Genomic DNA, 15,405 nt, shown 5'->3' with positions numbered 1-15,405 from the left:
CTTCAAAAAGATAAAAAGGCGTTATGCCGTTCCCGTGGGCGTAAAAAGGCTGAAGTTCTGGCAGGGTAAAAGTTTTGAAAAATCATATTTGCTCTAAAATTTTTCAAAATTGAAACCATAGAAATGCTATTTTAAGCTGTTTGGTCACATTAGAACAGTGGTTCCCAACCTTTTTCAAGTAGCGACTCCTTTTTCACCAATTAAACAACCTGCGACCCCTTACATGTCCTTTCCGGAGAAGATCAGGTCATAAAAAATCCTTTTGTTTTAGTGTCTCTAACTTTCACTGAAGTGAACAAAAGCATTTTCTTTTAATATGGCTGTTGCTAGGTCCAAAAATAGGGCGAATGGTGTTTGGCAGCCACTCAATTATTTTCAAGCACATAGTATATAGCAAGAGAGAGTAAGAGTCCATATTTTCGGACGGGGGGGGGGGGGGGGGGGGGTCATTACTAGCATATGAACAATCAAATTAAAGAAATTGCCTTATATAAGCGGAGAAAGAGAGTTAACAATATGAATCTACAGTCGTAAGTTCAGTATTTGCGAGGGTTCGGCCCCAGAAAATGTTCAAAAATGCAGTCCTAAAATTGTGCAGTTTACAAGATCTCTGGTGATGTTTTGAGGATGAGGGGTTAAAGAACTTTTGTGAATAGTTCAAGTTTGAAGCATGCAGAGCATCCTGGGGAAAGCACAATTTTTGTTTTCGGAGAAGCTGAAGCCATAAAATCTTATATTGTCTTAGTGTCTCTAACTTTCATTTTAGTGAATGAAAGCAATATTTTTTAACAAGGTCGTCAAGATATCAAAACATGGGGGGAGAGGGTTAGTCAGGAACTCTATTTTATCAAACGTATGTATAGCAACAGAGAAAGAGAGGGAGGAGAGTAAAGATCTCTGCTTGGAAGGGAGAGGGGGTTCATTATTAGCATACGTGCAATCAAATTAGGAGAATTTCATTATGAGCGGAGAAAGAGAATTAACCATATGAACCTACTGTCGTAAGTGTAACATTCTGGAAGGTCCTCAATTGGGAAAGGTTCGAAATTATAGTTCTAAAATTACAGTTTGCACAACAACTGGTAATGTTAGGAGGAGGAGATGTTCAGAGACTTTTATGAATGGTTCAAACTCAAAGACTGCTTTTAAAATACAAGAATTTTTCAAGAATTTTTAAATTCTTGAAATTGAAGTTATAAAAAGGAAGTTTTAGACAATATTTAATGATAGGAGAGGGAGCGGAGGATTGGGGATGCTCTCTAATTTTTTGAAAATGAAAAGGATATGTCCTAAATAAGCTTAGTTGTAGACCATCTTTGATGAAGTTTAAGGAAGAGAAGGGGTTCGGGAAAGCCACCAGGAGAATTTTCGAGTTTGAAGTTCTAAAAACGCTATTACAAGCCATTTTTATAAACATTAGGAAAAAGGTTTGGACTCTGAGTCTCTCCCCCAGCATTTTTTCGGAATTGAAGTTCCAAAAACAGAATTTTAGAAGAGTTTTAATGATGTGGGAGGAGAGAGGAGTGGGGGTACTCCCACTCCTCTCTCCTCCCACATCTGTTTTTGGATTTAACTTTTTGGAAATTTAAATCCAAAAACTGAATAGACGACAATCTTTAAAGACTAGGCGAAATGTTCGGAAACTCAATCAGAGTTCTTTTTTAAATTTACGTCCTAAAAATCAAAATTTATGCCATCTTTGATTATGTAAAGGGAACAGACAGGCACTCCTCTAAATTTTTTCGAAATTAAAATCCTAAAAACGCATTTCTTGGCTAATTTTGATGAAGTTAGAGGATGGAATGGGGTTCGGATCTATTTCAGAAATATTTACAAAATTAAATCCTAAACAAAATTAAAAGGAGATTTAATTTACAAAATTAAATCCTCTGTCGCTTTTACAACACGTCTTTCAGGATAAGGATTGGGGTTTAGACTTTAGAGAATCCTTCATCGAAATTATTCAAAATTAAAGTTCTAAAAACAAAATTTTAGATTATGTTATAGGGGAGGTTAATTTGGGAATTTTGTAAGGGAATTTGAAGGGATTTAAGTCTCTAAACAAAAATGTGAGATAATCTTAGAAAACGTTGGGGGATCAGGTACTCTGGTTTCTGGTATTGGGGGGAGGGGGTGCAACCCCATAGCACCTCCTTGGATTCGCAACTGTGTTCAAGTATTGATGCTGCTCTAAAATTATACTATTTTTTCTCTTTGTATTTTAATTTTTAAACTATGCACTGAAAATATTCAAATTTAGGGATAATGTCACGACCCCCTTAAAAATGCTTTGCGACTTGCTTGGGGGTCGTGACCCACAGGTTGGGAACCCCTGCATTAGAGGAAGAGAGTTCAGGATTAATTATGAAGAAAAAACATAGGAGAGCAGGTATAAAAAAGGACCTCCACCATGTCTAAATTGCTGCACTAATATGGAGCTATTATAACCTGTTTAGAACCTGCGCATCACTGCATTCCGTTTTATTTTTCTTTCATTTGGTAAAATTTATATCTGCTTGCCATAGTTTGCAAACTTGTTTATGATACTGGGTAAAACTGCTTTCTGAGACACCACTACTTTTCATGAGCATGGAAATTCGCCAACCCCTGTTTCCCAATTAAGAGTTGGAATATGCTGGTTATGAAAGGGCCTTGTGAATGTGTCTAATGAGCCAGCACTTTTAGGTTAATTTACCTGTTATTATCAGTTACAATTTTGATTTGCTATTGACAGAAACTCTGGTAATTTAACATCAATATATGTAATCAAGTAGACAAAACAATGCATAAAAGCTATGCACTAATACACTAAAACATAATACGACACAAAAGAGTTGTTATTTTACAAAAGATAACGTGCAGAAAAAAAACTAAATTTAAACAGTATCAACTATTGAAAATAGATAAAATATACGCATTTGTCAACGCCTTGAAACATGAATCCTTCTTTAGCCAATAGACTGAAAATTGAGTTAAGTCTGATGCGGGTATAGTGCTTGAAACATGAATCCTTCTTTAGCCAATAGACTGAAAATTGAGTTAAGTCTGATGCGGGTATAGTGCTGTAAAAGTGCGATTAATATGTTTTTATTGAGTGATAATTTACCTGTTATGAGGATCATGATGTGTTGCATCAGACAGCACGGAATCCTTCCCGACCGAGTTCCTGGAGGGGCTGCTTATACCGTCCACAGGCGATGCCATCTGCTGGTGGTCAGAGTCAACAGATGCCCTGGTGCTGCTGCTGGCACTCCAGTTTCCGCTGGAGGACCGGCCATCATCCTGTTTACTGGCTGCGCTGCGAGAGGAATTACGCATCTTGACTGCAGCTATGGATATAGCAGCAGAAAGACTGGAGATAGGGTTGAAATTGCAAGCTCTGGAACGTATTGATGAACTGATTTTTGACTTCTTGACTGTGCTAGCCTGAGAGAAAAAGTTTATTAGTAATCTGTTTGTGTATGTGTGTGTGTGTGTGTGTGGCAAAAGAAAAAAGAAGCTTAAATTTAAAAAAAAAGAATGAATGAATCACGTACTAAAATAAAATTACAAAGCATAACTGGTTCAATTGAAAGATTATTATTGTTGTAATTTTTACTAATGACCTTCAAAATGGAGTATAATCAATAATGTAATATTAATGCTAAAATAGCTCCATGATTCAATGTTGCAAGCATTATTATTATCATTTTGTATTTAATATTAAAAATTAACTTAAAAATTAGCTGCTTATCTTTGTGCATTACTCTTGAAAAAGGGAAAAGATATCTTGTTAGCCTAGTATTTATTTTTTGATATAACAATTTATTCACACGACCAGCTTCTAATTTATTTAAAAATGAATGATTGAATTCTTCTTTCAAATAGGTTAGCAATGTAATCAACATTCCTCACAAATTAAGAAACTACAAATTCATAATTTGCTTTACAAAAAATATTATTTCAAAAATCACTTAAAAGGACCAAAATACCAATCATCACAAAAGATAAATTTAAAACTTGTTTCCTGGCTAACCTTGTTTTTGTGAGTAAGTGCATTTACCTCCCAAGTACAGATATAGTGAGAAGGCTGTTCAAAAAACAGTCAATCTTTTTTTTTTTTTTTTGTGAAATTGTGAAATCCAGTTGGATATGAATCAAGTACACTAGCATGTCCTGGGTTTGAACCTTTGTGTATATGCATAATTTTTGTTTTGTCTGTTGATAGTTCCAGTTGCTGGCAAACATAATTTGACTCAGTGTGTATGGCTCTCGTCAGATTTTTTAATTTCAAGGAAAATGAGCAGCTCCACTGCATCAAATTTTACCAGAAACTAGGCAACAACTAAGTGGAAACAATTAGAAAGATAAAGACAGCTTTCAGTGGCAACTTCTCAGCACACTTGATTTTGATGTTTTCTGGTAAGAAGCTAAACTCCTGTTGTTCAAAAAGCTCCTAACTCTCCTGATATGGCCTCTTGTGACTTTTGGCTGTTCCCCAAACTCAAGACATGATTGAAAATTATGTTGCTGCAGTAATTTCATCTTTTTTACTTGAAATGTAGGGCAGTTAATGTAGGGAAATGTCAAGTGCTTCACTTAGGTCATGGAAATAAGGGTACAAGTTATAGTTTACAGGGTTCAGTCATTAGTCAGGCAGGAAATGTTATGGATCTGGGTATCTTAATAAATCAGGACTTCAAGTTTAGTCAACAGTGCAGCATTGCAAGTAACAAAGCCAATAGAATGCTGGGTTTTATCAATAGATCTATTTCAAACAAATCTAAGAAGGTTCTTCTGCCTTTATATAGGAGTTTAGTGAGACCTCATTTGGAGTATGCTGTTCAGTTTTGGTCTCCTTTTCTGAAGAAAGATATTTTCTGCATTGGAAAGGGTTCAAAGAAGGGTAACTAGACTAGTAAGGGGACTTTCAGATTTAGATTATGATACCAGACTTAATAGGCTTAATTTGTATAGCCTGGAGCAAAGGAGAGTCAGGGGTAACATGGTTCAATTGTTTAAATTTATCAAAATGAAAGATGATAATGGATTAAATTTTTGCAAGGAAAGCAGGATGAGGGGTCATTGTTTTAAGCTATTTAAATCTCAGGCTAACTTGGAAATCAGAGAAAACTACTACTTTAGTAGGGTCGTGGGCACTTGGAACAGCTTACCAGAAGAGGCGGTAATGAGTAAGGGGGTGGATAGCTTTAAGAGGGCCATTGATATTCATTGGGGACTAATAAATTGACTAGGACCAGCCTAGCTGGGCCCAGAGCCTGTTGTTGGTCGTCACATTTGTAAAAATTAAAATGCAAGAAGGGCACTGCATTTTACTTTCTCTTCGTCAGCAATTGACATATTATTGACAGATGGGAATAAATTTATGGATGTGCAGGAAGGTTCGAAGACATCTCAGGAAAGTGCACTTGATTCTTATTTGTCATGTTTTCTTACAAAAAAAAATGTCGGATATTTTTCTAACAGCCCTTATATTATGAAACTTGGGCCGGTCACTTTGAAATTTCTCAGAAGGGAGGGGGGATTGGAGTATGCACATTTGGCAAAATACAAGAAGAACCATGTCCACTAACATATAAATAAATTAAGTTCTCAAATCCAAGGGGGAGCAACAGCCCTCTCTTGATTCTCCTAAATGATGGGCCTGGTGAAACTCTTTTACTTAAATGATTATTCAAACTCTAAGTCGATCTTAGAAGAGAGAAAAAACAAACCAACCTTGCTGGGAGAATTTTCTTTATCGTCCTCAGTTGCTGAATCCTTAGACTCTTGTTTTAAGGAATCTAAATCCAATTCATCAAAGAGAGAATTTTTCCGCCTGGAGTTGTCCAGCACGGATCGTGACCGTCTTTTAGACAAAGACTTGAATATTGAAGTTGAAGAAGAAGCAGAAGTGACGTCAAGCGTTTCATCTGTCTGGCAAGAAGAGTTTGTGACATTGCGGATGGCCCTATCGAGTTCACGGTTTTCTCCTTCACAGAACGTGTGCCTTCTTTTTGATTTCCTTTTACTTTTCTTTCGCTTAATCACAAAGTCCACCTGGGAAAAATAATGCCATAAAGATTCACAAAGGAAAATTTTAAAAGATATTGGTTGCATTTTAAAGTCTGTTTTGTCTATGTAATACAACTCTTGATTGCAATTATTGGATATTTTGTGCAAGTACTTTCAGTTTTTCTTTTCTTTTGAGTCTCTTAGTTAATTTTGTAAAAATTCTGTAATTAAGTTAAGCGAACTTTCTCCTATATATATATATATACACTCTAAGAAACTAATCTATTGGGGAAAAAATCATAACTATAACAAAATGTGAAAATATACATACACACAAAAAGAGCATAATACAAAAATAGAAATTTAACACCACATTTTTTACCCTTTGACAGATCTTTCAATGGGTACCTCTCACTTTTTTTCAGTGGTATTATAAAAAATTTTAACCATATTTTTCTTATTAAAATAACTTTGCTTTCCCCCAATGCATAACCTTTTCTTTTCTTCAGTAAAAAAAATACTTCTTAAGAAAAAAAAATCAGCTCAACTTCTTTTTTGAGGTATGCATGGGCCCTGTGAACCCCCCGTTCCCCCCTTAAAAAAAATATAAAAAAGGTTTTTTGTGAAACCAATCTCGTTGGTACAAACATTTTTTAAATTGTTCTTTCAAAAAAAAAAACGTGAAAAACTTTCAGTTAAAAATTAAGACAAACAGAGAGAAAAGTTTTATAACTTCTTTATTATATTCTGACCAGAAGGTTAGTAAAATATTAAAAGAGAATTGGGTCTATAACAGTGGTTCCCAACCCATGTGCCGCGTGTTATTGGGCTGCGGACACTGGTCGAGAATCTGAACCAAGATAAATCTTGGAGTCTCAATTTCCATTATTTATGAAAATTCATTTATTAGAAGTACCGTCACTCAAAAGTTCTCTCTGGCTTATAGCCACTACGGAACTTAAAAATAAAGAGTTTTTATATTTCTTTGGTACTTTCCACTGTAATTGAAGATGAAATCTAATGAATCGGAAACACCTTAAAAGGAAATTGCTTAACTTAGTATTAGTCATTGAACTAGAAGAAAGCTCTATAGTTAAATGGTACTAATTTCAAACTTCAAGTTAAAAGTGCTCCTCCTTTGTTGAACTTGCATGACCATCCAGTGAATTGAGACACTCAGTGGCGCACACAAGGGAGGGGTCCAGGGGGTCCAAACCCCTCTCAAAGGTCTTGCTTTTTTTCACGATTGATTACGATTCTATGTATTTAATACGTAGATTAATTTCAAACAAAGTTAACAATAATTTCAGTTCTAATAAGTGAAAAAAGAAAATCCTCATGTTAAAAGATTTTTAAAAGTGTTGTGCACTTTTCCTATAAGAAGCAGGATTATAAATAAATACACTAATATTCATGTTTTTAGTTTTGTAATTACAGATTAAAATGAGATTTTCTGAACTTGAATCCATTTTTTAATTTTCAGAAAAATAAAACCGTAAATTATTTTGCGTTCTGGCTTTTATTTAAGTATATTTCATTAAATAATACTAATTTTTTTACTCAATAGTTTATTTTTTACTGTTTTTTGTTCTCGGGAATCGATAAAATCAAGTCAATACGTTTGAAATTGACGGCGTATGGGGTATGATATGAGAATGAGGTTTTCGACCTTAGACCCTCCCCTTGGAAAATTCCTTTGTGCGCCACTGGAGACACTTGAGGGGCTTTTCGACAACAAACCTATTTGAATGAGATTTTTTTTGTAGTTGTTTTTTTTTTATTTATTTATTTAAATATTATAGAAATGCATTGAATATTGTGAGTTATTTGAGACTAAAATTATCTAGTTTCAATCCAGATATCAACTCCCTCATAGAGGAAAAACAGGGTCAAAACTCCCCCATCCTTGATGACTTGTTTTTGAGTTTTCTTACAGCTATGGGAGATAAGTAAATGCAATAAAATTATTTTCCTTCTTAAAAATTATTTTGAAAATTGTTCTTATACATTGAACTTGTATCAGTGGTGCAGCATAAAGGGAGAAGGGATTGAAATGTCCAGAATTCTTGTTTTCAACTCACTTTCAATCCTAATGCGGTATATTATTTGCACTTAAGGATAAGTTATAAGCAGATGCCCCCCCCCCCCCTCCGAAAGTAAATTTTGGCTCTGCAAGTAATTTTTTCATAGTAAGTGGGCCTAAATGCTGTTTTCTACCAAAATGGTGGGCCGCACAAATAAAAAGGTAGGGAAGCGTTGGTCTATAACATTAACTTTTATATCATGTTATGACCAAAAAATAATACATTCCAATCAAAATTTAAATGTTATTATTTTAAACTTTAAGGCTAAATTAAAAAGTTAGAAGTTCAAAAACTCATTGAATCGCAACATTTTTTCCTCGCCTGTTGTTAGTGCCCTTTCCAATAAATTTTGAAATTGTAAGTAGCTATTGCATAATTGCCAACTGCTGAAAGACAATAATTAAGAATCTTAAAATTAGGGAGACTTTGTATGAATAAGTTTAGAGACAGAAATTTAAGTGTAAAAATAATTTTATAAATAAGTATAGATTTCTTAAATTAGGCCTGTGCAGGATTCAAAATTCAGAAATTGAGATTTACTATTTTTACTTTTTAATTTAAAAAGGAAAAAAAAAACACTAACACTTTTTGAAAAAAAAAAAAATCTAAAAAATAGCATAAGTTTTTGTTTCTAAAAAGTGACAATGAACATTACTTTTGCAGCAAGTAAAAATTTAAGAAGTTCAAAGAAAAATCGGTGACATTATTGCCCGCTCTTTTCCCTTTTTTTTTTTGAGCAAAAGGTAGATTTTAAAACGAAAGAAAATGAAATCAACATGTTTCAAAAAATATTGGACAGATGCAATTTTTATATTTGTGTATGAAAAGGTTTCGTTTTTGCGACCACGATCGTTTTACCGAGGGGATGTTTCTCGAAATTCAATCACTGAAAAATCTCCTTTTAAGGGGAATTTCGTTGTTTTGATGAAAATTCGGAAGATATTTACTTCAGATTTCAGGAGGAGGCATCGAAATTCATAAGGTCGTCTCTAGAGTTAGTTAGCAGCTATGATACTGTATTAACAAAACTTTTTTTTTCTTTTTCTAATAATAAACTTACGTGAATCAAAGATCTACGAAGCAGAGACATCTTCGTAAAACTTGTACCACTCGTATCAACCGGAACAATAGAGGACGGATATTCCATTGAGACCATCATGGCCTGCTCTTCTGGAGAAGGCAAACATTCAAATTCCAAGTTCCCATTTTGTTTCGTGATGTAACCGACAGATGGCGACAGCATAGGTGGAAGAGAAGACGTGCCAGACTTAATGGCATCTTGCTTAGAAATCGCAAGAGAAAAGTTGGCAGGCTGTAAAAAACGGATTTATATTATTAATTCAAATGGCTAAAATACAATAGATTGCAAAAAAAAGGGAAATGTAAAAATTCTAGTACTCTTGAAGTTGTATCACATCAATTTCTGTGCGTTGAATAAAAAGTTGGGTATGGGGGAAAAAAAAAACATGTTTTTTCTTTTAGCTGTGAACGTCTAAATTGGAATTGTTAAAAAATGGGGCCCAGGGGCGCTCCGATAGGAGGTCACCTCCAAAATATTTCTTTATTCGGAAAATTCTGTCTGACGATTCGGCAAAATTTGGAGTTCTATTCGGCAAAATCCTCTTTAACGGTCGAAATTTGGAGTTCCATCCGAAAAAATTATCATCATTCAACAAAATTTGGTGTTCCATTTGGCAAATTGAGAATTTCTGCCATCCCAAAAATTTAAGTTCGGGCTTCCCTGATGGGACTGTCTATAAATGACGTCATACTTTTATTTTAACATTTTTGACCCCCCCCCCCTCCCCTTTTATCACAAATAGAGACATTTTAAGTGTCAGACTTTACTTCACCCAATACACTCCCCTTGTCACATATCACGCTATTTTTCACAAACATATCGTTCTAAAAAATTGCTTGATGTTGCACTTCTTGTTATCCCCCCTCCCTCATTGCCACAATTTTACAAATTCCCTCCCCCTCTAAGAGTGACATCATTTGTGAACTAGTCCTAATAAGAAAGTACAGCAAGGTTTAATTTGCATAGGCTCCAGCACTTTTCAAATTTCACGTAAAGTTTTACATTTTAGAAAGAATTCTGGAAATTATAGCATCAAAAATATGTTTTGAAGACTACAGGACAGGACCAGACGCAGATACAAAGGGGCAGACTCATGCCTCCCCTTCCCCCCTGAAAAAAAACGTCGACAATTATCCGTCCTTATCGCGTTCAACCAGTTTTTGAATGAAATGTAAACGATTTCAGAAATCTGCTCAATTCATTTATTGTTTTAGAAGTAAATATTTGAACACTCGTGGTACACCGAAAAAAAAGTGTTCAGATTATAGGAGTGTTCATTATAGAGGGAGACTGGATAATCCATGCATATGTGTATTCCATTGCGTTAATTGATTAGGTTCAGTATTTTGCTTAGTGAGCTATGCAAGTTACTGAGATAGAGGTGCTGAATTTTGGATTTTTGGCTACTGCAATGTCAAATTCAACTCAGTAGGACCTTAACTCTTGCATTTATTTATTTATTTATTTTTTAATTTAAAAAGTTTAACGTAACATTCAACAATAAAATATTACTCTACAGCTATCGGTACCTGAAAAAAAAAGGTATTTTTAATGTGTTTTTCCGAGTGTTTCTCAGCCTCATTTTGCTTGAAGATAATCATACAATATCAAATTCAATTCAGTAGGATCTAAACTTTTGCATTTATTTATTAATTTTTTTAATTTAAAAAGTTTAACGTAACATTCAACAACAAAATATTACACTGCAGGCATCGGTACATGAAAAAAAAAGGTATTTTTAATGTGTTTTTCCGGGTGTTTCTCAGCGTCACTTTGCTTGAAGATAATCATACTTTAAAGGTCTTGACTAGCTGCATCGCCCGGCTTTGCACGGTCCACCTCGAAAATAAAAGTTATGGCAAGTGACACGTGTTCAACAATCAGGCTTGAACAAAAAAAAAAAAAAAAGAGTAAAATTTTGCGACAGATTTCAGAAGCCTTTAAAACAAAATCCAGAATTTTAATATTTCATATTCGAGACAAAAAATGGCAACAGATCTTTGGTCTCAATGATTTTCTTCAAGCTATAAATTTTAATAAAAACAGTGTTGCAGAAAGTTGAGAGGAAATATCGAATAATAATTTGAATGGAGGAAAGCTTTCGAAAAATAGGGATTTTATGTCGAAACCTAAGTGTCATAATTAATAGTTTTTAATTGATATCTCTGCTAACTATTATCGGAGGATTATGTTAAATAGTCAAACATAAAGACGGGAAAAGTACGAATCCATCGATACCTTCTTCGATGGTCAGTTCACTGTCGTTCAGGAAAAGGAACTTGGACATAGATACATAGATACATACATAGATACATACGCTCAGTTTTTAATTATATAAGATACAATGGTTGAATGCTTGAAATATACCTCAGTGGCAGAAACTTCAGGCTCATATTGCTCAGCCGAACGATTTCATGTAACGCAGTAACATCCAGGAAATTAATCTTTCTTCTTTCACTCTTCATTTTCTTAATGTTCTTCAAACATTTTGATAAAATAATGAATGTATTTCAGGTTTTCCAATTTGACTCATGGGAATTCTCGAGTACCGATTGTGAACATGTTCAGTATATAGAGAGGTAATAATTGAACGGGGATTGAAAATAGCGTTCATAATACTGGGGTGCATATTATAGGATATAGGGTGTTCAGAGTACAGAGAGGTCAGCCTATGTTAAGCCTATGGAGTTTCCCCGGACCATCGAAATGTGCTCAGATTCAGAATATCGGGATGTTCACATTAGAATTAGAGTGTTCACTGTCCAGATAGAGGGAGTCCACTGTATTACTTCTTTTTATTTCTTACTCTTTTCATTTCGTTCGTCTTTAGAAACGTTTATGCTCTGCTAAGTGTTTTATTGTTGACCAATTTGGTGCTTTTTATAGACAACCAAGCAGTTTCAGGAATTCCTTGCAATCAAATCCGTAGGTTCATTCGGGGGGTGCATTCTTTTACACGACTCCTCCTAAAATGGTAGTCTGCATCCATTCATGGACAGGACTCGCACTTCTTTTGTTAGAAATTTAGCCCTTCAAAACAAACCCAACAAATGCTCTGTGCATTCTTTTTAACTTTTTATGCAGCGATCGAGCACGTTCATTGCATTGAGAAAGTACATTTTACTAAAATGCAGTGCTCCCTTTATTGTATCATTTTATTCTCATTTTTCAAATTTTTATAAAATACCAGTCTAACTATAAGTTTTTTTTTTAATGCAACATTCTAAACTTTAAGTTCGATTTTTAACGTTTAAGTTTGTCAAGAATTCATTTGAAATCAAAACTTCTACCATATATTTTCTTTATCAAAAATAAAAGGAACTATGGTATTTCAATTTTTAATTTATTACTACTACTAATATCAACAGCCAGGGGCACGTTGAACTTAAATTTTAGGAATTTCTCAATTTACCGTATAAAACGCCGATTTTTTTTTACCAAAAGAGAAAATAGGAGCGTGTACACATACCTATCTACTTACATCTAATATGAGACATTAGAAATCATTAACGATTTTTTTAATTGCATTATTGTATTTAAAAAATTGGTCGAATCATCAAATAAAATTAACCAAATAAAGAAATTTTTTAGAGGTCACAGTGACCTCCCATCGGATCGCCCCTGTCAGCGTCAGCAGTATCCTCATATATATAATAGCTAATGATCGAGTAACGGCTCTGACGGCATCAACAATGAAACTCATTCCACAGCAGGATAATTTGATAATTCTCTGGATATGCTGGGAAATGCTTCATTTTGACAAGGCTGAACTGGATCCGGTAACTTGACCGTTTTACTGGTAAGACTGTCATTTCAGAAGAATGAAGAAAAGAAAAAGTGGTCAGCAATCAACGCTATTTACTGAAGTTTTTGGTTCATCCACTGAAGTTAAGGTTAAAAATTTCAACTATGAAAATATCCTCAAACACGGAAGGACTTAGGTTCAAATGTAGAAGCAATTTTCACCCGTCATATCATGACGGGTGGTTTTCTAGTAATTAATAAAAGTGACGGCGTTGTAGCTCGGGGAACTGCCCAAAAATGTTTGAACATGCGTTATTCTCTACCGAAATTTCAAAAAAAAAAAAAAAAAGTGGCTAAATTAAGCGATTTTCGACGAGTAGTAAGGAGATTTTTCACACGCTTTGCAGATGGTTAGGTATACGATATACCTACGCGGACGGTGAAATCTTGTACTTCCAATATCTTGCCTAGTCTATAAATCTGTCGTTGTTATTAAAATTTTCGGCTCACTTCACAGGGGCACAAGGGCAAATAATTTTTGATCTAAAAAAAAAAGTTAAAATATGTTCCATCGATTGCTAACTATTTCCACTTTTTCTAGACATTTTTCGTGTACTTTCTCCCCCGGTTCTCCCCGGTTTCTCGCGTCCCTAGTTAGTCTACCCATGGCTACCTGACATCAGCCTGCCCTGTGGCAGGCACCCTAAGCAGGTAACCACGATTCACCAGTCGATCGAAACCTTACCTTCCTGATTTCAATGTCGAACAGCTTCTTCTTCTTCCGCGTTCCACCGAGGACCGGAGTGACCATAAAGAGGTCGGAGGAACTGAGTCCGTCCGTCCGGTACCGGTCAATAGTACACATGACGGCGACCGGGGAGACGCAGGCCGCGCCGTACAGCTGGTCGATGCACGGCGGACGGGTGCACGGCAGGAAGAGTTGAGTGCTCTGGTCATAGTGGGTGTTGTAGGGCTTCTTGCTGCGGAGGACTCGGAAAGTTTCGTTCAGGTCTGAGACAGCTATGGAGAAAAGATACATTTAGCACTTGAACAACAAACATGGTTAAAATGTATAATAGAAAACCAAAAGAAGAATGTAGTAATAAGACATGACGTTATTTGTGGCTCTTTCCCGCGTCGAAAAATTGTCATTGGTGTTGCCATCTGGTGATAGGTTAACAAGTTAACTTCTTTTTGTTGATCGCAAAATTACACAACATTGACTTATTTTTTGAACACCAAAGTGGTCAATTAAGGAAGAAAGCTCTACATTTTTTTTTAAATTCAGCGAAGGGAGGAGGATTTCTGTTTAAATCAATACAATTTTTTAAAATGATCTTTATAATTATGTTTTATGTCATACTTTTACATTAATTTTATAATGACTTATAAAAATCTCGTACTAACTTGTACAGCTAGTAAGTTTATTGATTTAAATAAATTCCTCCTCCCTTCGCTAAAATAAAAATGAAAAGCTTTCTTGCTTAAATGACCACTTTCGTATCCAAAAACTAGTTCCAACACAATTTCAGTTCATATTTTTTTTTCGTTAATTTTGCAATCACCTACAAATAAATAGAATTTTACTGGTAGATGATCACCAGATGGCAGCATTTGCGACGCGAAAAAAGACTGAAAATAACAGTTCGTCTACCACGGATCAACGTTTTTCGGAGGCTAGAAAATGGCTGAAAATGTTTTGGCTCAGCGTTAGAAATTACTGCTGGTCCACTGGTCCCAGACCAGTAAAACATGCCTCGGACCACCATAAAAAAATAATTGGTGGTCCCTGGGACCACCAACTGCTATCTATTTTTGATCACACTCTGCTAGAAAAAATTTAAAAGCATTTGCCAAGCCAATGTTTAGCTATTTATTAGTCAAACAGTTGGTTGACTTCTTTTACAATTAAGTTTTTTTTTCTTTTTCAAAAGTTTTATATAGTTTTAAATCACACATAAACATTTTACTCAATATTTATCACACTTGGATGGGAAAATAACGTCCTGAATCTAAGTAAAAATGATCAAATTAAATTCAAATTTTTGGTTGCCTATCGTATATTTGGCAGATTTAAATGTTTATTGCCAAACTTTGCCAAACAAAAATTTTAAATTTTGAAACATTCAAGTACATTAAAAAAATCCTTATCAGTAGAAAAATGTGCTTATCTGTTTTGGATTGTTTTTTAATATTAAGTGTTCACATTGTTATTTAATGTTATGTTTACCATTTTGAACAGTTAAGTCTTTTATTTAATGTTTAATCAATGAGCTAAAAATAAAACAGTTATTTTTAAGAAAACTTAATAAATGTAATAATCATAAAGTGTGAATAATTTTTGGTATAAACATATTTAGTGTTTAATTTAAAGCAGACCAGTGAAGTTGTTGAGGACCAATACATATACATTATACATGTTGACTGGTCCGAAGGACCAGTTGGATTTTATTGGCTAAAATTTTAAGGTTTAATTACAGCCCTCCCCTTCCGCTCTCCGAT

General features: G+C 34.6%; 1 protein-coding gene across 1 annotated transcript in view; it reads right to left on the bottom strand.

The window, feature by feature from the left end:
- The window catches only part of LOC129224513 (actin remodeling regulator NHS-like), a 139,070-nt gene that overhangs the window by 5,426 nt on the left and 118,239 nt on the right, over positions 1-15,405 (bottom strand). Inside the window, exons 2-5 of the mRNA XM_054858977.1 lie at positions 13,649-13,923; positions 9,139-9,390; positions 5,719-6,039; positions 3,107-3,426 (exon numbers count right to left, since the gene is read on the bottom strand). Of these exons, the coding sequence (XP_054714952.1) occupies positions 3,107-3,426; positions 5,719-6,039; positions 9,139-9,390; positions 13,649-13,923 (1,168 nt within the window). The remainder of the gene's footprint in view (positions 1-3,106; positions 3,427-5,718; positions 6,040-9,138; positions 9,391-13,648; positions 13,924-15,405) is intronic.

Source organism: Uloborus diversus, chromosome 6 (genome assembly GCF_026930045.1).
Source record: "Uloborus diversus isolate 005 chromosome 6, Udiv.v.3.1, whole genome shotgun sequence".
NCBI lineage: Eukaryota > Metazoa > Arthropoda > Arachnida > Araneae > Uloboridae > Uloborus > Uloborus diversus.
Note: the sequence above shows the minus strand (reverse complement) of the source record. Positions and strands in the feature narration are given on the sequence as shown.